Here is a 23,375-nt window from a genome sequence, read left to right as displayed (position 1 = left end):
AGTAAGGGAGCGACTTATTAAATAAAGGGAACGTGTAAAGGCAATACGGTCAGTATTAATTTTCTACCCTGATCCTTTTGGAGCTCCGTACATTTGCTTAAACACGTCCATGGGTTCATGTTTCGCTATAATAAGTAAATAAAAAAAATGTTCGCTCGGGGATGTAAAACAGAAAATCACGCGTGTTTGAGGGAGCCTGTCTAAGGCAGTAAAATGTAAGAGAGGGAGCTCTGTGTTTTGGAGAGACGTCTAATTATCGCATGTCACTGTAGTTAGCCAGCCTAGATAGAAAATATCGTTGGTTAAAGCTCGCTGTATGGCCATCATCCCCGTCCTTAGATAAAACTGGAGAGAGTTGCTCGCAGGAGGAAACACGCGCTGTCAGTCAGACCCAGGCGACGTCGTCAGGTGAGTGTTTCAGGGGCTGATTTGATGGTGTGTAAAGAAGAGGCGGCGTAAGTTAGCTAGCTAGGTATGAGGCAGCTCGACCAGCAGAGATAGAGATAGATAGATAGCAAGCGAGGTAAACGCGTTTGGTTTGTGGAGGAAAGTAGGAGCAGTGTAGCTATCTAATGAAACCGGGTGGAAGTAGCTAAGTTACCAGCTAGCGAAACCTAATGGTCGCATCTTCCTCCCAGTAAGTGCCTTTGTTCAAGCTGGGACAGCACTGATAGCCTGATGCTGGTCTCCGGTTAGAAAGCCACCGCAACCCCCATGTTTTAACTCGTATATATGCTCTTTTATGTGTTTTCAATATTGTTAACCTGAGGCGGTTTAAACCTTAGCTAGATAGCAACCCAACTGTCACTTCAGGCAGTCAGTATATTGATAGCGGTTAGCCTTGCTGCTATCTAACCTAGCTCCCCTTTATTCATTTCAGCTGTATCTAATAACTGCCCAACCGTTTCTAGCTCTAAAACACGTCTTTCTCGCTCAGGCTTCCTTCACCTGGGTGCAAATGTGCATCAAGTCTGTGAAAACCTGTCTAAGCAGTCGCTGGTTTGGGTTAAGATGGCTTTTTGTGAGGATACAAGACAGCTGGGTTTTAAGGTGGACTGACTGAGGAGCGAAGCAGAAGTCCAGTTTTCTCAGCCCGATATCAGGGATTTAGCTAATGTATTGATATATTTGACCAGTGTAGTGTTAGTTAGGTGTTATTGTATCAGTACAAATGTGTGGGTTGATGTGGGGGCAGTGAGGGTGAGCAATATATTTACTGTTTGCAAATCCAGGTCCAGATAGTAAAAAAATCCGCTCCGTGATTTGGTTCCAGCTGCCTGGATTTCTCAGCTGCAGCCCAGCTGCACAGCAGCCGTCCGTGCAGTCGGACGGAAAACCCGGGGCGGAGTTTCACATTCTGGACCTGGAGCCGCCGCCGTTAGCTCAATTATATACAGCTCCGGGTTTTCGTTCCACCTTAAAACAGGATGTCAGCACGCAGCGTTCATACCGTTTGCATTTACGTCAACAGCATACAAACCCCCAAACTAAAGGGGGCTTATACATTTTTCATATGTCCTGCACGGCTCTGGACGCTAAGGTGCAGAGCTGACAGAGCTCCTCCAGCCATTATCAGAGCAGCAGAGCTCAAACGACTGACCATCTAGCCCATCGTTACAGGTAAGACAGTGTGTTCCCTTCAGCGTTCTCCCTCTCTGATGGCTGTGCAATAGGGGGTGGTGGTTAGGAGAGGAAATGCTAGTGGAGGTCCTCAGTCCTTTCAAACAAGACTGCTGGGCATCTGCATTGCTGTGGCACAGACAACCAGAAGAGACACCATTATTAGACATAACAGCAATAAGTGCCTTTTATTCAGTGCATCTGTTAATCTCGGGATCCTGAGGGGTGTACAGTATGCTGAGTCAGATGGAGGGCTGTTACTAGCTCTAGACGCTGGCCACTGGTAATGAGTAGATAGGTCTGTACAGAAAGTACTTTGCTTGTATTTGAAGTAAGGATCATTGGGAATTGTGTTTCACCATTGCTTGCCGATAAGCTCCTTTCCGTAGGAATTTCATTACCAGTGTTGACTCTGGAAGTGTCACTTACATGAGCAGGTTTTCAGTTTTTTCAGCAGCAGTTTTTTCTTCTGACAGACGAGTGGATAAAACTTTAACAGGTCAGCTCGCTTGCGTTTTTTTGACGTAGGGGGGCAGAGCAGCTGGACAGGCCTTAACCCGACCGCTCAGCAGCAAGTGCCATTCTGTTCTGCTCCGTCTGCTTTACACAATACATTATTTAAGTTTTATCAGGTTGCACTGTGCCGTAGCGGATATTTGTAACCAAAGGTTTATCTGTACTTGGAACCCTTCTAGTCTACACAGCCGGTCACAGTAACAGCCAAGCCTATTACACTATACACTTGCTCTGTGCACTCTCTCCTAGCTGCATTATTTATAATAAAAGTTAAACTAGTACATGTGACCCCACCATAAGTAAATCAGCTCTGTGTTAACTTTCTGTTTGATTGACAGCAGTATGTACATTAAGTATGAAGTGGCATTACCTCAGGGGACGGCTTGGGAAGGCCCACACCTGTAACCTGTATGCGACATAGTAGACATTACCACCCACAGTGGACAGCGCAGTGGTCGCCTGCAGGTGCTTAATGATCGCGTAGTCTCGTAGCATCGGTCGTATCCACCGGTCCTCTTAAATATGTTGCTGACCGGTGTCTGCTATATCTCACTGCTTGGTGGCCATTTGCAGCCGTTTATGGACTTTATGAACCCCCACAATGAAGGATATTCCAGCAGGATGATGCACAGGGCAAACGGAGCCCAAGTTGTCCAGAACTAGTTCGAGGAGCATTCTGGAAAGTTCTGCTGAATAGTGTGACCTGCATGGCCACCCAACATGAGTCCAGTTGAACATTAATGGGATGTGGTGGAGAGGTCCATTTGCACCCGAGATCCTGCCCCTACAAATGCCACCATGGGTAGTGGCATGGCTTAAAATCCCTTCAGACCTCTGCCGTCCACATGTGGAATCGATGCCATGTCCAGTTGCTGCACTCCGCTGGGCTAGAGGGGGTCTTACACGATACTAGTTCCTGTTCCTGTTCCTTTCTTTTTTTTCCCTCCTCCTCCCCTTTCATTCCCAAAAATACATGTCATTTCTGACACATTACTGACACAGTAAATGACCATTCCCAGTCTTGCCAATAGACTCTCTGGAGCAGATCAGCATAACCCTAGAGATCGTCCAGATCTCCATTTGTTTGTCTTTGACGTTATCTAGGACCCTTACCAGTTCTGATGGTGAATCCTTCATGTGCTTTCTTGAAATGACGTAAAGTGAGCCACTAGCTACAGCAACGTCGTTGGACAGCATCATGCTTGGAGGAGAGTGCCAACTGCCTTATGCCATAAATGCCATAAATAACTGCCATAAATGAAGATTTTGGCATGTATTTACCAAGATGAGATTTGTGTCTGTCCAAGGTATGTTAGCATTGTTCGCTTAGCATCTCCTGTTCTAAATGAGAGAAGCTCACATCAGACACAAAGCAAACTTTGATTTTCTTTGCCGAACTATGAGTTTAGAAATGATCTGCCGAAACCAGAGTTGAATGGGCGTGCACAACCTGTGGAAACACAAACCATTACCCTAACCACAACACTGGTTTCAGTCGTGCCATTCCTTTATTTACTCAGATATCATTTAAAGCCGGGAAGCCAGCGTGCCATTGGTAGGACTCCTAGATAAGACTGGTTGAACAGCAGTGTTGCTTTAAGGTGGAAATGAGCAGAAGTGTCCTTGTCCCACACTAAGCGTTTTAATAATTTTGTGATGCATAAGAGCTTTAGTCTGGCTGCCTTCTCCCTCCTCCTTTTCCTCTGCTCCTATAGCACTCTGCAGCTGGTCTAGCTGGAGGCCACCATTTGTGCTCTTGTGATGGATGAGTAGGTTAAAGGGAAAATTGGGCAGCATTGTAGAGGCAGAACTAAATAAGACAACTGGCATATTTCTGGCATGTATTTGTGTTGCTGCATTGTGCTGTCTTTTCAGGTTCTTATGTGTGGCTGATGTTTATGATCCTGGGCATGTGAGCTCTGTCTGAAAGCCCTTTACTTGTGGTCATGTAATCCAATGCACATTTACTGTGTCTGTGTTATTTGTTAAGCGGGCAGTGCGTCCCATATGCCAAACCACAGCAAACTTGGACCGTTTTCAAGCTCTGCACTGGCGTGCTTGGAGTGCACTGCTGTTGTCAGTCAGTGGAATAAAATCTATCCCTTGATTTTTCGCTACTGTTAAAGCCAGAAAATCCATTTTTCAATCCATGTCTTGTCATATATCAAAAAATGTCTTTTTTGTCTTTTTGTTTGTTTGTTTGTTTTTTGTCTGCCTTTGTTTTGGGCTTAGCTTCAATTGAGGTATTATGGTCTGACTAATATGAAAATGTTGAGGCGATGCTGATTTTGGGAGAGTAAAAATTCAGTCGGTCAGTATAATTACCCCTATTTGCATTTGTCTTCTATATGTTTTTCATCTCTTTTTTTATTATGTTATTCTCAGGTTTGTATACACTTTCTCACATGGCTCCACCCCTGGGACGTTCTTTGCCACATGGCTCTGCCCCTAGGTCTCTTGTTTATGTTCAGGCTGGTCACGTTAATGTTCATGTTGTAAGCCTAAACATTCAGCCTGTGTTGCTGTCATATAGATAAACAGGGAGAGCCTTATATAGAGTTTTGCAGGTGGTGCAGGTGTCTCAAAGGTAAAGATAATTATGAGTGTGTTAGTGCTGGGCTATATGACCTCAAATCAATATCATGATTAAATGATCATTTTACCTGATAATATATGAACAGTAGTTGCTGGATGGGGCAGTCTGTTAGTATGTTTTTAAGAGGACAGTACATGACGTATTAACAGTAGGTCTAGGTGATAAACATGTAAAAATTTGTATCACAGTGTTTTTTTTTAAGATTCTGGCAGATTAACGGTATCATGGTATTCTGTTCTGTTTAGCTTATCATGTTCATTTTTATGTCACTCAGCTGCTGTTGACATGCAAGCAACAAATCTCTTCGCCGCTTTCCCAAATTTCCACAAAATTGTCAGATTCAAAGAAATTTGTGGCTTTTAGTTAAAGCAATTTGTAATTATGCACAAATATAAGACACATGTATTAAGTGCTGCCTGCATGAGTACAGAATTCCTTGTGTTTGGACTGAGCTGAATCCTGTATGTTAACATGCATTTCTAGCAGTTTCTGTAGTTCCTGTAGATGATCATACAGGTGCATGGTTCACTGTCGAGCCAAATGCAGGGGCTTTGTCCCTTAATTGTTAGCTGCCCAGCCTGGTCCAAATCTGGCCTGCTGATGCAGGTTGCTTGTCAGTTGTTGTCAGATTCACTGCCATTCTCCTCTCTTCAAGATCAAAGCTGTCAAGGGCGAGAAATTGGTGCCGATGTTTCTATTCTGCATATCTGAGAGTGAACGCTGATTAAGCATAAGGGAATGTTGTTCTGGTGTGTTTACAGTTGCTGAGAGTGAGGCTCAGGCAGCAGCGGGCCTCGGAGCACAGCGCCATGATGGAGGGGGGCATGCAACTGCTGAATCGCGATGGTCACAGCATCTCGCACAACTCCAAACGCCACTACCACGACTCCTTCGTGTCCATGAACAGGATGCGGCAGCGGGGGCTGCTGTGTGACATCGTCCTGCATGTGGCCAACAAGGAGATCAAGGCCCATAAGGTGGTCCTGGCTTCCTGTAGCCCCTATTTTCACGCCATGTTTACAAGTAGGTTACTTTCTCTTTTCTATTTTAGCTGTTTCGCCCCTAACGAAATGCAATAATGTGGAAACTGTTTGAGACTGCTTTGGTTGAAGATAGATTGCGCACACCCTCTTAATTTGTTAGCTAAATACCTTCCTGGCACTGTGCCTCTCTCATTACTTGGGTGCCACTTTGCCCAGCCGTCTCTCATTCTGTCTTTCATTCTGTCTCATCTACATAAGCGTGCCCAACTAATGCAATCATACATGCATTTCCCTCATTTTTTACAATGGGTTTAAAGTTGTCAGGAAAAAAAACAGAGCAACTTCATTTGTCACCAGTTGGACCCATTAAAGCCATTCCCAAGTTCATCATCGTTGTTATGCTCCATGCCTTCAATTTCAGTACATAGTAAAACTCATTCTGTTTGTTTGTGTCCTATAGCTGCATTAGCTCAGCTTCCTATTGAAGCACTTCCTGCTTTACCTCGCCTCCCATTATGTTTTCCATGCTGAATTCTCTTCCCTTTCCGGTCTTAGGTCAGCAGGTGCCGTGTTTTTCCTATCTCTCCTCCTCTTCTCCACTACACCTCAGGCTAGAGTGTGATGGTATGTCTCAGGACAGTGTGGGCAAAACCGTGCCATTACTTTTCTGAACTTACCATACACCTGTGGAGTTCACTACAAACTGCCTTTAATCCCTGATTTGCACCGTAATGTTTCCAAGATAATTGGAGCCAAAGCAGAATTCCATCCAGAAATGTTTCTCAGTCACCAGTTATCAGTATGCTCATGTTTGTTTTGGATGCTTTTGCAGGTTAGACCTAGTAGGCATGTGCTGATATATGGGCCCTGTTTTATACCTTGCGCAAGGTGCGTCAAGATGCTCATTGCTATCTTACACCCCGCCAACAGTCTATTTTGACGTTTGAATAGTAAAGGTGCTTGCGAATATATCTACGCCAATGGCCATGATGGTCTCGAAATGAGGAGTGTTCAGGTAAATTTTGCGCCAAATCCACCAAAGTCAGACCGCATTTGCCTCTTGAAGGAATTGGCAAGTTGCATGTTACGCCAGAAACACACCCATGATTGACTAAGAGACGTTGTACATGCCTTTTGCGCGTTCCGAACTATGCAAGGCGTACATTTTTCCGTCCAAATCAAGCTACGTGGTGCTAGGTTTGACAGCTCCCACAAGATCGCTAAAATATATACGTCATGTATTTCATTTCTGAGCAAACAAATGGTGTCAAAATAAAAGTCACTAATGCAAATGTTAGTGAACAAGCCATTGTTCTAACAAGCTAATTAAGGTCTGAGACATTGGTAAAAGATTTAAGAGCCTTCATACACTAATCGTGCTTGAAATGTTGAAAATAATATTTTGTCATTCATTTTATGCCTTTTTGAAACAGAAATTTTGCTTACCACTTTACCTTATTACAGAATATCAGCACATGTCTGCTTCCCAGTTACAAGACAGACTCTGCATCTGTTATGTCCTGCAATACATCTGAGAAAAGCTCTGACACATTGTCACTGTTAAGTATGAGATAGTATGTACAAATATGACATTTAAAATGTAATATAGATACCAGAAACATGTGAACACAGATGGAATTCCTCTTTTGTTTTGAATTGATTAGCAAATCCTGTCCAAAAATGTGACACCCAGATGTGATCAGATTCTCACCTAGTTATTTCATTTAACCTAAATGTCAGGCTTTATTATTACCATGATTTTCTAACCACCTGCCAGACTGACCTTTCTTTCATTTCAATTTTAATATCCAACATGTTAAAAGCAGCTTGAGATTGGGTGTGATTGTGTACGATTGTGCAGATGAGATGTCTGAGAGCCGCCAGACGCACGTGACCTTGCATGACATCGATCCACAGGCGCTGGAGCAGCTGGTGCAGTATGCCTACACTGCTGAGATAGTAGTGGGGGAAGGCAATGTACAGGTATGCTTCCTTAAGCATTCTAATGAAGCTGCATGGTGTCTTCTCCATTATGTCCTCAGTTATATACTTGACGTAAGCATGTTGGGAATGAAATGAGAGTAGTTCTTAATGAATACAGCCAGCTGACACAGAGGTCGGTCAAGCATTTCCACTACTGTCATTACAAAATCATCTGCCAGGTCACATGAAAGTGTTGCTGTAGACTCATTCCATCCAGTTTTTTCAGAACTAATAATAAGTATCTTCATGAGTCAGTAGACTTTTAGAATATTTGAAAGGAGTCTTCAATTAAGAGGACTTTTATGGACCTATGGTAGAACAGCTTGTTACAAAATAAACAGCTTGGGTATTAAATATATCATTTATTGCACCACCAGAAATTTCGCACAGAAATAATTATGGTTTCCAATGTTTTAAACATCAGTACTTTACTACTTTGACTTTGTTCCCAAACCAAACTTTCAACTGTTCTTCTCCAAAAAAAAATCTAATAATTAATTATTTCCTCTCTATCCAACTTTATCCAACAAATTGGCATTAGTGCAACATGACATTACCAACATAACATATAATTAAAACTAAATTATTGCCAATTTAATTTTTTTGAAGTTAACACATTAGAAGTTGCCCCAGTTGATGAATCACCCTTTTATGTTCATTAATGCTGAGAGTGAACAGTGTTATGTTCATTGCAGGATATTATATACTAGATTTAGTGTTGACAAGGACCGTAATATGCCAGATTTGGCCAAATGCTTCTAATCTGCTAACCCTGATCAAGTGAAAAATAAAACTTATATACCCCTCTAGCTGATGCTTGCCATCGGAAATGGTAAGTCATGCATAGCTGCTCAAGAGCATCACATTCTATTAGCACTGCATTTCTATGGAGGTTTAACAAACCTTTAGTTCAGCTGAATTCATTAATAAGAAAAGGTGTCCACAAACCTTTAGACGTCTAAAGGTTTTAAAACATTAAAACTATGTTTCATTCTAATATAATAAAAAGAAGAAAACCTTCACAGGAACATAAGCAATAGGAAGGATATATTGGAAACCATAAAAATACTGCCAAATCCAGCGTTTATAACTGTTATGTGTCCCTACTTATTAAAGCAATTCCTCTCATGATCAACTCCTATTATACATTTCTTTGCTGTGTTTTTTTTTTTTGGTTCTGTGTCCCTTGTGAAGACCCTGCTACCAGCAGCCAGTCTCCTGCAGCTGAACGGGGTAAGGGATGCCTGCTGTAAGTTCCTCCTCAGTCAGCTGGACCCCTCCAACTGTCTGGGCATCCGCGGCTTTGCTGACACACACTCCTGCAGCGACCTGCTTAAGTCTGCCCACAAGTACGTCTTGCAGCACTTTGTGGAGGTGTCCAAAACAGAAGAGTTCATGCTGCTGCCACTCAAACAGGTAAAGAAGGCGTGTAGGGAGCATTTACACTGTTTATTACCAGGTTAACTAAACAGATCCTGTACCTGCTTAGATTGCCATTAATTTCAGAACCACCTGAAATAAAAAAAAAATTCATTAAATAAACAAGTCAATCAGCCCTCTCCTTCACATCTTGGTGTTTTGCAGAGGCTTTTTGGTTTAGTCAGCTGATTATCACATACATTGATATACAAGTTAGCAAATTAGCTCTCTTTTTTTTTTCAGCAAAGTTAATCTCATGAAAACCATTACCTCAAAGCTTCGGGAATTGGTATTTCTTGCCCCTGGGTTCTCCCTACAATTGGAAAGTATAATTCGAGATGCCGCTAAAGGACATGCTTAATATAGACTTAATGTATTAAGTCATGTGGACTGAGGCGGTAGAGTTATAGTACTTTTACTATTACCCCAGTACTTTTGGGATGAGTTGAGGAGTTTGGGATGAGTTGAGGAGTGAGGTGGGATAAGGTTGGGGGGGAGGGGGGGGTGTTCATCCAAAATCCTGACCTCACTAATTCTCTTGTCGCTGAATGCTATCAAATCTGTTCCATCTACTGGAAAGCCTTCCTTGGACAGTAGGATATTTTTTTTTTTTATAATGTAAGCAGAACAGAGCCCACAAAGATCAAGTGGTAGGGGAGACCACCAATATATTCTGTACACCTATGCCCACCCCACATAGTAGAACATTTTAGGTTTAGTTTCTTGGAAATGGATTAGAGTTTTTTAACATGACTGAAAGGCCAGTTGTGTTTTACCATACAGGATGCTATTTAGTCTAGGCTTGTGTTTTATCTGGGTCTGCCAGAGCGACTTAATTGCAGGCTTGCTTCTTCACATATTGCAAGTCTGGGCGATGTTCTGATTGTTAGGGTAAATACCATAATAATGATTAACAGACTATATGCTGTACTTCCCACAGTCCTATAGTATATTTGTCCATGGAGCAGATGGACAAACTGGCATGCCCCTACACCAAAACAACAGCCTAAGTCGGCGCCTTGTGTCACGAGTGTGTTCTCTGCACCATCTGAAATCATCTGCCTGACCAGAGCTGAACCACAGGCTGTCAGCCAGAGGCTCAGACATGCTAAAGTCCTATCACTCCGTCTCATTCTACAGTAGATGATATTTCTCTGCTCTTAATCCTCTCTTTTCAAAGCAAAGCCCTCTTTTGAATAATCGGAGTAGTGTTGCTGCTGCACTCACTTTAGCTGCCTGCTTCTCCCTTAAATCCCTTTTCTTAAATCCCTTTTTTAGAGCTTGATTAGAGTGTTCTGTGAGTGACAGTGGCTGGTGAACAGGGCTGCATCTCTCTCACGCTCTCTCGCATACTCTCTTTCTGTACTCCTATCTATCTCTGTATCTATCTTTCTCACTTTCACTCGCTCTTTCCTTCTCTTTCTGTACTCTATCTCTCATTGTATCTCTCTCTCACTCACTCACTCACTCACTCACTCACTCACTCACTCTTCTTCCTTCACTTTCTGTATTGCTTTCTCGTGCCATCACTCTTTCTCAGTCTTTTTCCTTTTCTTTCTGTATTTATCTTTATCTCTGCCTCTCTCACATTCTCTTTCATGTTCTCACTCTTTGTTGCTCTTTTTTTTTTTTTTTCCTTTTCTTTCTGTACTTCTCTCTATCTTTATCTCTCTCTCTCGCATCACTGCTGCAGCAGATGGAGATTAATATGTGAGCTCGCTGAGCTGTGAGGTTTGCCCCTAGATTTAAGCATTAAAACCTGGGAAACCCGTGTTTGTTTCCTGTACACAAACTGTGGCCATAACAACAGACACTTTTTTTTTTTTTTTTTTTTTTTTTTTTTTTTTACACACACACACACACACACACACGCACACATACATTTGCACTCCTGATACTGAACTGTGTTGGGCTGGGCAGGCAGTGACCCTGCTGTATGTGTGTATATAAAGAATCCAACTAGCATCACACATTATTAGAACGGCATTGCACACATGGGTGACTGAGTTAGCACAAGCTGAGGGGAGTGCCCCTGATGGGATGGTTTGCAGTTTGAGGAGCCAGACGACGGCTTGGTAACTGGTGACCGCAAGGAAAAAGACAGTGGGGGATGTGTATGTTTGGGGTGGGGTGACATAGAATACTATATAGTGCTGTGGTGTCTCCATTTGGAAACCTGCAGTAAAAATATGTTCTAAAAACATTTTAGAACAATGATGGACGCACAGTGTCTTAATGTAATGTGTTTGCCTCAAGCTAATATGCTAGTCAAGGTTCATGAATACAGTCAGTAGGGTTGTGAAATATGACTGCATTTATTGTTATTATAATAAAATGGATCAGCTTTTCTAGAGTAAATCATGAATTGCGTCAGTACTTTTGCCTACGCCTGGCATTAGATACGGTGTCAGTAGGTTCACGCTTATCTGCTCCAGCGAGGTCTATTCTAGTGGCAGTACTTCTCTACAGGGACTAGGCAAGCTATGTGTGCGCACAATTGCACCCCTGTGTCAGCAGTGAGTGCAGCTTAAAGTAGCCGAATGCATTTGGAATAGATATAGTGTACGTCATACACTGACGTTTACTAGCAGCTCCCCCCCCCTCCCAGCTCCCCCTCTGGATAACCACAAATAATAACCTGTGTGGTCAAATGACTATACAAGATGCCATACTTGGCTCCTCAAGTGATGACCTTTACATTATCTGAATCTGACCTGTCCTTAAACCAGTTTAACAAAATGTCCTGATTTAAATGTCTTTGAGAACTTGTAATTCACCTGTTTTGAGAAACGAAAGAAGAAAAATGTGGGAGGACAATATGATAAATTTGTGCGAGCTCGTCCTCAAGGCCAGAGGACTGATACACGCTCATAGTTTATGTACTTGCTTTACAAACAACTGGTAGGTGTGCGGTTTACATTCTACTGCTTTGCTAAGGAGTCCTGGTGATTTTGAAGTTTCCTTGTGCGTTGTCCATCAGAGATTTAGTTCATCATAGCTCAGTCACCCATGAATGAAATTTCTTTCCAACACTTTGTGATGCCAGCTGCATTACGCTGGAGTTCTCACTGCTAATGTGCTATGCACCATCTTTGTTGGAGCCTAGTTCATACTGGTCCTGAGCAGTATAACCCACTGATAAATGCTATAATGACGTATTCAAGCATGTATGGAGTGTTATGAATAAACTAAAGTGTGTGTGTGTGTGTGTGTGTGTGTGTGTGTGTGTGTGTGTGTGTGTGTGTGTGTGTGTGTGTGTGTGTGTGTGCTGCAGGTTCTGGACCTGATCTCTAGTGATAATCTGAATGTTCCATCAGAGGAGGAAGTGTACAGGGCTGTGCTTAGCTGGGTCAAGCACGACATTGATGGACGAAGGCAGCATGTACCTCGAGTGAGTGATGTTCTGCTTGTCTTTTTAGACTTTCTGCAGCACAGTGATAAGTAGTAAGTCTGTCCTTATTAATAAACCACGCATGTTATTTTTATTACATTACTGGAAAAAAAGAGTTTAAACGAGGAATCGTAACGGCTCAAGACTGCTCAAAACAAGAGGATCTTCTTAACTCATCTCTTTCTATTTTTCTCCCTCCCTAAATCCCACTTCCCCTGTCACTGCCCCTCTCTCTTTCTGTCCACTTTTGGTCAATATCTTTATTTTCACGCCCTCACTGTCTTGCTTCTCCCCTAGCTGATGAAGTGTGTGCGTCTTCCGCTGCTGACGCGGGACTTCCTGATGAGTAACGTGGACACAGAGCTGCTGGTTCGGCACCACTCGGAGTGCAAGGACCTGCTGATCGAGGCACTTAAGTACCACCTGATGCCTGAGCAGAGAGGTGTGCTGAGTAACAGCCGAACCCGACCCCGCCGCTGTGAGGGAGCCAGCCCTGTGTTATTTGCTGTGGGTGAGTTCTTGTGCAAGACCCACAACATTGTTATTAATTGTTATATATCAGGCAATTATATTATGTTAAATGTATATACTATATGCCCAAATGTTTGTGGACACCCTTTCTAAGCTGCGCCTAATGCAGACACTCAGCTTGTCTAGTGCCTGTAGAGAAATATTGCCTATAGGAGCATCTGGGACACAAACATATTGGCACCAGCCATGGGCAAGAGGGGTATAAAGCTCCCCCGCATTGAGCTGTGGAGCAGTGGAACTGTGTTCTCTGGAATGATTGAGCTCCATCTAGTACTTTTGGGATGGTAATCATTCAGCATCCTGGCCTCACTCACACTCTTGAATGCCATCAAGTCCTCACAGCAGTGCTTCACTATCTAGTAGTAAGCCTTCCATGGATATGTATTTTTAATATACCCTTGATTTCAGAAGAAACAATAAATGAGTTGCCCTAATAATTTTGTCCATGTAGCATATGTTTTATTAAATGAAGAAGAAATGGGCTGCAATGCCTCGGGAATAATGCCACCCATTTTGTCCCCTGGTCTCATGGTGAAGTCCTCTCCACTCCTCAAGAGGTCTTAACACCTAAAAGATTAATAATCTACCACAAAGAGACCTACTATTCATAATAAGACACTTAAATTAAGAGGAGTGTTATGACACATATACTCAAAGAATCAGAAAACAGTTGTTTATCTGAAGCTTGTTTCATATTTTTCAACATTGTGTGGCAGTTTGACCTTAAGACAACCGCTTCATCATCATTTTGAAGCACTATTGACCTGTAATGGGGAGGATGGCGTCTGTCATTGCTTAGGATGCTGCTGCTGCATAATGTAACTTTGGTGGAGCTGCACGAGACCACTCTCACAACCTGCATAACTCTACGTGACCAGGGTCATCTTTGTGTAAAATCCTGTAATATTTCTCTACTTCATTGTCTTTATGGCAGTGGTGTAAAAGTGAATTACACTCCCCTGCTGTAGGGGGAGCCCAGAAGCGAAAAAAACAAAACAAACAGTTGTCGCACCCTGCTGCTGCTGCTTCAAAACCACCTGGCCAGAAAGACACACATCAGTAATAGCAAGAATAATATACACATAAATACATTTTAAACCCTGTTTAAACCTCTTGTGGCCTCTCAGGTGGAGGCAGTCTCTTTGCCATCCACGGAGATTGTGAGGCGTATGACACTAGGACAGATCGCTGGCACATGGTGGCCTCCATGTCTACACGACGGGCCCGAGTTGGTGTTGCTGCTATTGGAAACAAGCTCTATGCTGTGGGCGGGTAAGGACCTTTTATTTCTTTCCAAAGGTTAAAGTATTTGATGAAGAAAACTTAACTTAAGTTCACATGTTTTTCTCTGTCATTTTTATCTCAGGTTAAATGTAGTATATCAGTCAACACATGTGTGGTGTCTGAAGTTTGTTTCTTAAAGGGCCCATATTTATGCATAACTAAAGTTTCCTGGTATAGTATGTAAACATTGTTGTATTTTCACAACATAGCGTTTACTCTATTCCACACAGTCCAGAGATGGAAATGAAGTCTAATTAAAATACATTGTTCCTATGATGTCAAAAACAACATGCATATACTTCAATTCAACATTTTCAGGCTTATGTGCAGTGTTTTAACCTGGACTGACTTGCTTTTTTTGCTGTATGGGGCTCAATACAGGGCAGCAGTTCAGTACATGTTCATTTACATAGATCCATGTTCAAGGCATAGGAACAAATCAGCAGTATAGTTCTAAGGGATAAAGAGCTTGGAAAATGATCATGCAAAAATGATTAATACCAGTTTAAGCAATTGTGGGGGGGGGGGCATAAGGGACAAGAAAAACATTGTTTAGAGCTACGAGGAGCTATGACCTACCATTATCTATACAAAGATCTAAACGTTTTTGTAGCAGCGGTTGTGTAGCCTGGATAATATGTATCCTTTTCTTTTAACTAATTTCCCATTTTGCCAAGTCTCGGTCTTAGCTTAGCTTAGCTAGGTCTTGCCCTTTGAGTATATTATGATACACATTGGCTCTAAATTATCAAAGTTGTGTACGGTTAAATCAGATATACCTGTGAGATCAGACCCACGTCTGGTTGGAGCATGTGTTAATTTGAACGTAGGAGAAATGCAGTTAATTAGCATTAATATTTGAATTTATTTATTTGAAATTAATAATTTGAATGATCAATATAAGCAATGATGTCAGTATCTATGAATAGAAAACAACAATAATATTCATTTTGCAGGCAGCAATCTTTGCACCAAAATAGATGTACTGTAAATAATCACACTACACAATCATGTTAAGAAATATTTAAGAAATTACTTTCATTGTAATTCTAACATGTGCTGTTGATGTGGTTGATGTAGTGGGTTAAAAAAAAGCTTTAAAATGAATCCCCCGTGGAACATGGGGGTTTGATTCCCTGTCTGAATAAGCAAACCACACTACACTGATAAAAATCCTTGAGCAAGACTCCTAATCTGACATCTCGCCTGTGTATGTAACGATTGCAGTGTAAGTATATTTGGAAAAGAGCGTCAGTCAAATGCAATGTAACGCTGCAAGACTGAATTTAACCTCTGGCCAGCAGGAGGAGCTGTGCACTAAACATCTTTAATGATGGAGGAGCTACTGAGTGCTTTTTATTAGCTAAAAGTCTAAACATCTGCATTAAAAGGGGCATGTGTTTTGTAAATTATATGAAGGCAAGTTGGGTCATTTGAGGATTATACACTATATAGACAAGAGTATTGGGACACCTGCTCATTCGTTTCTACTGAAATCAAGGGTTAAAGAAAAAATAAAAGACAACATTTATCCTGCTTTTGTTTAATTGTCTCTACTTCCAAGGAACGGCTTTCTACTAGATTTGAGCAGTACTGTGAGGATTTTATTGCATTCAGCACCCCATCTCATCCCAAACTCCCCAGCTCCTCCCAACAGTATTGGATGGGGCTCCGTCATTCCAGAGAACACAGTTGTGCTAGTCTGTCTTCTTGGCATCTTTTAATTATACTTTTTCTGAAACCAACATCCTGGATATTTCAGTCACATTTCTTGTGAACTTGAGTCATGTTCACTTGTCAGGTATGATGGCACTTCAGATTTGGCCACCGTTGAATCATATGATCCTGTGACCAACGGCTGGCAACCAGAAGTGTCTATGGGAACCAGGAGGAGCTGTCTGGGTGTGGCGGTGCTCCATGGTCTGCTATATGCTGCTGGAGGCTATGATGGAGCTTCCTGTCTCAACAGGTAGGAGATCTTTAAGGGATGGGAAGGAAAACTGTAGGAAATAAATATCTCCTTTATTGGCTTAAATTCTGCACTTTACAGGTTTCCTCTGTAACACTCATTAATCATGGTCCTTTGTGTTAACTTACACCAGCACATCTGAATCTGTGCTCAACAGGAGCAAAACTGTAGAATTGTAGATGCTAACTCATCTAGGGCATGTTTATGGATTTCACAATTCAAGCAAAATCATCTGATTTAATTAATGTAATCGTGCAGACCTCTTTCTTCTTGTCCTGTAGCGCAGAGAGATATGACCCACTAACCAGCACTTGGACGTCAATTGCTGCCATGAGCACCAGGAGAAGATATGTTAGAGTGGCCACACTAGGTGAGCTATCTGCATGCAACAACCTTTTGTCACACATACTGGAAATATGCACTATCTAGAGTGTTGTCAACAGAAACAGATGTTCCCTGTAAATCTGACTACTCCATGTGGCTGCTTCCTGTCTGGAATTTGGGATTAGATCAATTTTTTTTCTGTTTATGCTACATTCCTGAATGTGCTGGTACTGCATCCGTTTCCATAACAAAACAAAAACAACTTATTTATACCCAATGCTTTTCTTTTAGATGGCAGTCTGTATGCAGTTGGTGGATATGACAGCTCTTCACATTTGGCCACAGTAGAGAAGTATGATCCACAGGTATCTGACAGTCCCTTTAACTTATCCCCGAGTAAACAACAGTATTAAATTTGCATCCTTAGTCTGATGTTCTTTGACTCCATATGGGTTAAACCTTTGCCCATCGTTTCCATGCAATGTTGTTTTTCCTCTGCATTCAGAGTAATACATGGACTGCTATAGCTAACATGCTAAGCCGGAGGAGCAGTGCTGGAGTGGCTGTGCTGGAGGGAATGCTCTATGTTGCTGGAGGCAACGATGGAACTAGCTGCCTCAATTCAGTGGAGCGGTACAACCCGAAAACCAACACATGGGAAGGAGTGGCCCCCATGAACATCCGCAGGTAACGAACATCCCCACGACCAGTATTTTCTGGCAGGTGTGAGTTCTGGTTTAACATATCATCATATAAAATGCATTGTTGTAGTTCTCTTAAGAATTCACTTTGTGCACTTGAGAGAGAACTTTTAAACTCTTTAATAGTGAAGAGGTCAGCCTATTAATAATGCATTACTATAATCAGCAGCTGTTGGCACGCTGGCCAATCTGCAGCTAACATAGTTAGTAGGGGTTTCCTATTGCAGAGCAAGCTCAACTGTAGCACTCCAGCATATATAAAGCAATGAATGCTTTATTTCTCTGTAATGCTGAACCGAGTACTGCAGATGCAGTCAGTATTATCAGATATGCAAAAAATATTGCAATTCAGCATTAGGCCACGACTCCCATATCAGTGCCTAACCTTTAAGTTTTTGATGTGGCAACACTTTACTTGGTGATCTTGCACATTTTTAATTCTCCTATTGGTCTCAGGTAAATAAAACACAGTAAAACACAGAGCGAGAGGCTTTAAATAAAAAAATAAAATGCATAAACTCGTTTTAAAGCATTTCTAATGAATCTTTCTTTGACTTTTTGTTATGTAGAGACATATTACTGCCAAGCAACATAAAACACCTAAAACATCTTGTAAGGTATCTCATTATTGTGAGAGTATATTGTAAAAATGTATAATTATGACCTAGAACATCCTGTTATTATGAGAAAGTATTTCAGCTTTGAGATAACGTCCCATAATGTTCTTTCTCATACTTACAAGATGTTCTATGTCCTAATTACAATACATGCTCTATGACACGCAGTTAGCATTGCGATATCATGTTTTTTCGATGCATTGCTGCATCCATACTGTACAAAAAGAGTGAATCTTTCGGAAATTGATTTTGTCTTGGCTTTACTTTAGTCTGGCTCCTTTCACATTGAATTTTGTATTAATTCAGTCATATATTAAAATTGTGATGTTGTGAATGCTGCGAAACTGTATTTTAATTGAAAGTATTAAAGTATGCAATATTTTGATGCTTTTGCAACTCTACTTAGGAGCACCCACGACCTGGTTGCTATGGACGGCTGGCTGTACGCCGTCGGGGGCAACGACGGCAGCTCCAGCCTAAACTCCATTGAGAAATACAACCCTCGCAGCAACAAGTGGGTGGCAGCGTCATGCATGTTCACACGGCGCAGCAGCGTAGGAGTGGCCGTCCTGGAGCTCCTCAACTTCCCGCCGCCCTCCTCGCCCACCCTGTCCGTCTCCTCCACCAGCCTTTGACAAAGGGTGAAGACCCGGCTGAGCTCCAGCGGCCTGCCCTGCGTGGCCAAGAGACGCAACTGCTCGGTGTGAGCTCTTGAGGAAGAGGAGCACTCCATGGGCTGCAGCGCCCCCTCTCTGTCGGAGTAGCGCCACAAGCATTCTGCAGATAAAGAGAGGTAATTTATTAAAAAAAGAAAAAAAGAAAAAAAGCGAGAGAGTTTGAATAAAAAGAAAAGAAAACAGAAAACCCACACATGATTTTTGCCCTCATCGCCCTGCACCTTGCACCCCAGCGCTTGAAATAGTGCAGAATACTGTCACTCTGCCACTTTGCAGTCACTTGTATATGATGTATACTGTAATGTATTTTTGTTTTGGGGGGAAAAATGAAAATCATGATATTGCAATAATATAGAAAAGAATTACTGGTTTTATTTTCCCTTAGGAATGTAGATTTTGTTCTGCCATGCATGTTTACTGAAATTTTGTCTTGGCGGAAGAAAAAAACCTAGAGAAAAAAAAGCATAGTTCTGCTGGGCCACACTAGGTGGCAGTAATGCGCAACGCTGCCCTGTTTCACCCTTGTGCATGGACGCACAAAAGCGGACAGAGGTTTTCACAAAGCAGTGGCTGGACACTCGGCACTGAGATTAAATGGGGTCAGACCGGTTTGACCACAGAGTACATGTTTAAATGTATTTTCTTATTTATTTAATAAATGTAATATATACTATATATCTATAAACATGACACTATTTCAGAGAAGTTTTATGATTTTATGAGCTGCAGAAGGACCACAGAGATACAGTTTTAACTTATTTACATATCAGTGATGGTAGAGGATGTGGATGTGTGAGTTAGGATTGTTTGTGGAGCTAGAGAATGTGTTGAATGAGTTCTGGTTAAATGTGTAGAGATGTGTTCAGTGCAGGGATTCAATGGGGTTTAAATTGAACCTATGATCCAGTGAAGTTCTGTTTTCCATAGCCATACATCATCTAAAGCCTTCGAGAAAATTATCTGTAGATACATAGACAAAACAATAGACAGATGAATATACTTTATTGATCCCCAAGACGGAAATCCGGGTGCAGCATATGACTGCGTACTTTATCAAGGTCATCAAAGTCTCTGCGACTAACAAAAGGAGGGCATTGTGAAGTTGTACACAGTCAAAGGCCTCTCTATAAGGCTATAAGCCATAATAAAAGTGGATGTGACCTACAGCAACAGTGGTCCCTTACACTGTCCTGCAGTTTTCTCATGTTCGTGTTGAGAAAGGCTATTATGCACTCTTTATTTATTAAGGTGCTTAGAATGGTTCTGCGAGTGATGCCATAGAAGAGAACCACTTCCTTTAAGCACCATGTTTGCAATAGCCATGTGTGAGTGTAGAGAACCTTTAAATTGGTTAATAAAGATTGGTAAAGGCTCGTTGGACCTTTTAAAACGTTTCTCTTTTATAAACTTGGTTCTCTATAGAACCAAAAGTGCTGCTTCCATGGCATCACTCAAAGAACCTGTTGAAGCACCTTCTTTTTTAAGAGTGTAGTTAGTACTCAGTCAACCCATGGCACTTATCAAATATCTTGCGTTTTACCTCATTTGGGTAGGCACACACTCCATTACACAGGCAGGGGTTGCAGACAATGTTGCATCTCAAAATACTGACTGATTTTACAGTATTAGAGTTTAAATCTGGTCTGTGTGTGTGTGTGTGTGTGTGTGTGTGTGTGTGTGTGTGTGTGTGTGTGTGTGTGTGTGTGTGTATATTTGGTGCTGAGATGTCATGGGTATTGGCAACTACCAATGCATCTTTCTGTAGAGCGCTGACTTCAGGATTTAGAGACCTTAGTTGAGTTCAGGCATTAAAGGCACAGGTTTGCCAAACCAAGCTTTCACACACAAGTAAATCAGTTAGTCACAGTCACATACAGTTCAGTTAAAAATGTAGCATAACTTCTAAGAAGTTACGATTTTTTTTGTTTTCCTTTTTTTGAAGGATTCTGTTGATTTTGAACAAACCCAGTCTAGGTCAGAAGAAGCTTGTGCACAGGGACAACAAAGTGCTTCAGTGGAATGCAAAAGTTTGGGCTCTGCTAGTCAAAATATCTGTTATTGAATAACTGAGTGAGTAAAAGATGGCCCGGTTTCCAGAATGCAAGTGCCTCTCGAGGTAGTCCATTGTGGATTTTGATGTTTAGGATCATTATCCTGCTGTAGAGGCCATCCTCTATTCATTTTCAGCTTTTAGCAATGTTTGCTTCCCGACTTTTATGGTAATTAATTGAATTTAACAGTGAAATTATTAATTATTGTGCCACTGGCTGCAACACAAGCCTAAAGCACGATTGAGCCACCCTCAAGACAAGATGTTTTTCGTCAAACAAACTTGTGTTCATTGTGACGCAAATAATTCTGTTTTAGCTTAATTAGTCCAGCTTGCTTAGACATCCCTTTTTAAAAACTCTAAACTCTGACACAATTTTCTGGTGTAGGCACAGGAAATGTTTTTCTTCTGATGACTCTTTCATGAAGGTCATGTTTGTGCAGGTGTCGCTGCACAGTAGAACAGTGCAACACCACTCCAGAGTCTGCAAAATCTGCCTAAAGGTCTTTTGCAGTCAAACAGGTGTTTTAAGTTGTCTTTCTAGCAATTCTACAAGCAGCGTTTTTGTTCTTTTGGAGGGTTTTCCAGACCTCAACTTGACCTCCACCAGCCCTGTGAGCTGCTATTTCCTAATTACATTATGAACCGAGGAAAACGCAAAATCTAAAATGCTTTGCTGTCTTTTTACAGCCTTGTCATGGGCTTCAGAGTATGAGTCAGCTCATTAGAGAAGCCCTTTCCTAATGAGGATTCTGAACAAGCAATTATTCAACAAGCTAATTAAGGTCTGAGGTCTTTAGTAAGTTATTTGAGGTGCCTGAACTTTTGCATGGTGCTCCTTTTTATTTTGTTTTTATTTTATTTTAGTTTTATTTTGAAATTATATGAAGCAAAAAAATAAATTGACATGAATTTTAAATGTTTTTAGGCATTTTGGACATCTTGTACTTGCTTAGCTATTTACAGTAACAAAAAATTTGAGAAGAGGTGCCCAAACTTTGCATACCATCATACATTAACCTGGAGGCATTTTGCCTTTTTTCCCCCCTGTGGCTGGGATGACGTCCTGCTGGTTTGACCATAAATGAATATTGCACAGGATAACCTTCCCAAGATAAAGGAAATGTACATAACCAAATATTCTGATCTTACCATTTGTGTGTTGTGTATGTAAATGTGGCTTTTTTTGTTTCATGTTGTTGTGTTGTGATCGTTTATTTATCATGTGACTTATGTTTTGTTATATTTATGAAGGAACTTTAAAAAATATTTTTTGCACTTTGTCAGATGGAGCAATACACTACTGTACACAAAAAGGAAATAAAGCTGTTTTAAGTGTGAGCCTGGAGCTTATTTACATTTTATTTTTTAGAAATGACTGATCCATGTTTACATGATTGCATCATGCAATTCCTGCAGATGTTTCAGGAGTATTCTTATGCTTTATTCTACCACATCCCGAAGATGTTCCGTTGGATTCAGATCCAGTAACTGGGAATTCCGCTGAAGAACACTGAACTCATCGCCATGTTAATGAACCCAGTTTGAGTCCAGTTTTGGTGATGGCCATTCTTTGCTGATCTCTCTCATGAATAGGGCATTTCTCAGACCCCAAAACTGCCGCTCACCAGGTGTTGGTCCTTTACTGCACTGTTCTGAGTAAACTCTAAAGACTGTTGTGTGAAAAATCCCTGAAGATCAAGAGTCACAGAAATACTCAATTCAGCCCTTCTAAAACCAACAGTTGCTCCATGCCCAAAATCCCAAATGCAAAAAAAACATTCTCCATTCTGATGGTTGATGTGAACATTAACTGAAGCTGCTGGCCCATATCTGCAGCATGGTATGCTTTGCACTGCTGTCTTACAATTGGCTGATCAGATAATTGCATGAAAGTGTAGGTGTACAGGTCTTTTAATAAAGTGTTTGGTTTAGGAAAGACAGGGGAAATGTGATGGCATGGAAATACTCATGTCACATAAAGCAAGAGTTATTTGGGTTGTCATGATGGTGAAACCCTATCTTTCTCTAAAGAACCATCTTCGAAAGGGTTTCTACCAATGTGAAGAACCACTTAAGCATCTAGGTAGTTATTTGAGTTATCGCAGTTTCATCCTGAACCAGTGCCTTTACAAAGATACCCTTTAAAAAAACTTGGAGTTTGTTTTAAACCCAATCCTTCTAGTGCTCTGTTCTATGAAGAACCATCTTCGAAAGGATTGGGGTTGGGGTTAGGTGCAAGGTTACATTCAATAGACAATCATTTACATTCTGCTTGGAGTTTTTTTTGCATTTAATACATCTCCAGTTGAAGGTCAGGTGAGCATCTATGATGGACCGTCCAAGTGATACTGAACCGTTTAGGCTTGTTATGGTTGTAGTACTGATTAATAGAAAAACAAACTCCTTTACTTCAGAAGAACCTTGAAGAACCCTCTGTTTAAGAGTGTATGTCAAGAGAGTGTGGAACTCCTATGTCCATCTGCAGGACCGCTTTAGCTCTTTTACAGTATCAGTTTGTCCTCTCCCAGCAGTGTTCTCTCTCTCTGACTGATCCACACAGACAGCTGAGCACTCTCACTTTACCCTCCATGACCTCAGCTACGCGGCATGTACACCTGTGAGCTCATTGGCTCTCACATTTATACACACACATACACAGGCACATTGATGTGGACAGTGTGTCTAATAGGAACAACATGTGGCCCACACTG

At 41.5% G+C, this 23,375-nt stretch overlaps 1 protein-coding gene across 3 annotated transcripts; it reads left to right on the top strand.

Moving 5' to 3' along the window:
• Positions 1 to 194: 194 nt before the first annotated feature.
• klhl17 (kelch-like family member 17) lies at positions 195 to 22,002 on the top strand. 3 transcript variants are annotated; one of them, XM_072696508.1, is made up of 13 exons: positions 195 to 408; positions 5,494 to 5,755; positions 6,271 to 6,339; positions 7,577 to 7,698; positions 8,893 to 9,114; positions 12,392 to 12,508; positions 12,806 to 13,019; positions 14,167 to 14,311; positions 16,125 to 16,292; positions 16,574 to 16,662; positions 16,908 to 16,981; positions 17,122 to 17,303; positions 18,341 to 22,002. In XM_072696508.1, the coding sequence occupies exons 2-13, from the start codon at positions 5,542 to 5,544 to the stop codon at positions 18,567 to 18,569; spliced, it is 1,845 nt and encodes a 614-aa protein (XP_072552609.1). In that variant the 5' UTR covers positions 195 to 408; positions 5,494 to 5,541; the 3' UTR covers positions 18,570 to 22,002. The 3 variants fall into 3 exon arrangements, with proteins under 3 accessions (XP_072552609.1, XP_072552611.1, XP_072552610.1); XM_072696509.1 differs by lacking the exon at positions 195 to 408 and adding an exon at positions 1,465 to 1,620; XM_072696510.1 differs by lacking the exon at positions 6,271 to 6,339.
• The last annotated feature ends 1,373 nt before the right edge of the window (positions 22,003 to 23,375 follow it).

This window comes from Salminus brasiliensis, chromosome 14, assembly GCF_030463535.1.
Source record: "Salminus brasiliensis chromosome 14, fSalBra1.hap2, whole genome shotgun sequence".
NCBI lineage: Eukaryota > Metazoa > Chordata > Actinopteri > Characiformes > Bryconidae > Salminus > Salminus brasiliensis.
This window is presented reverse-complemented; position numbering and strand designations above follow the sequence as displayed.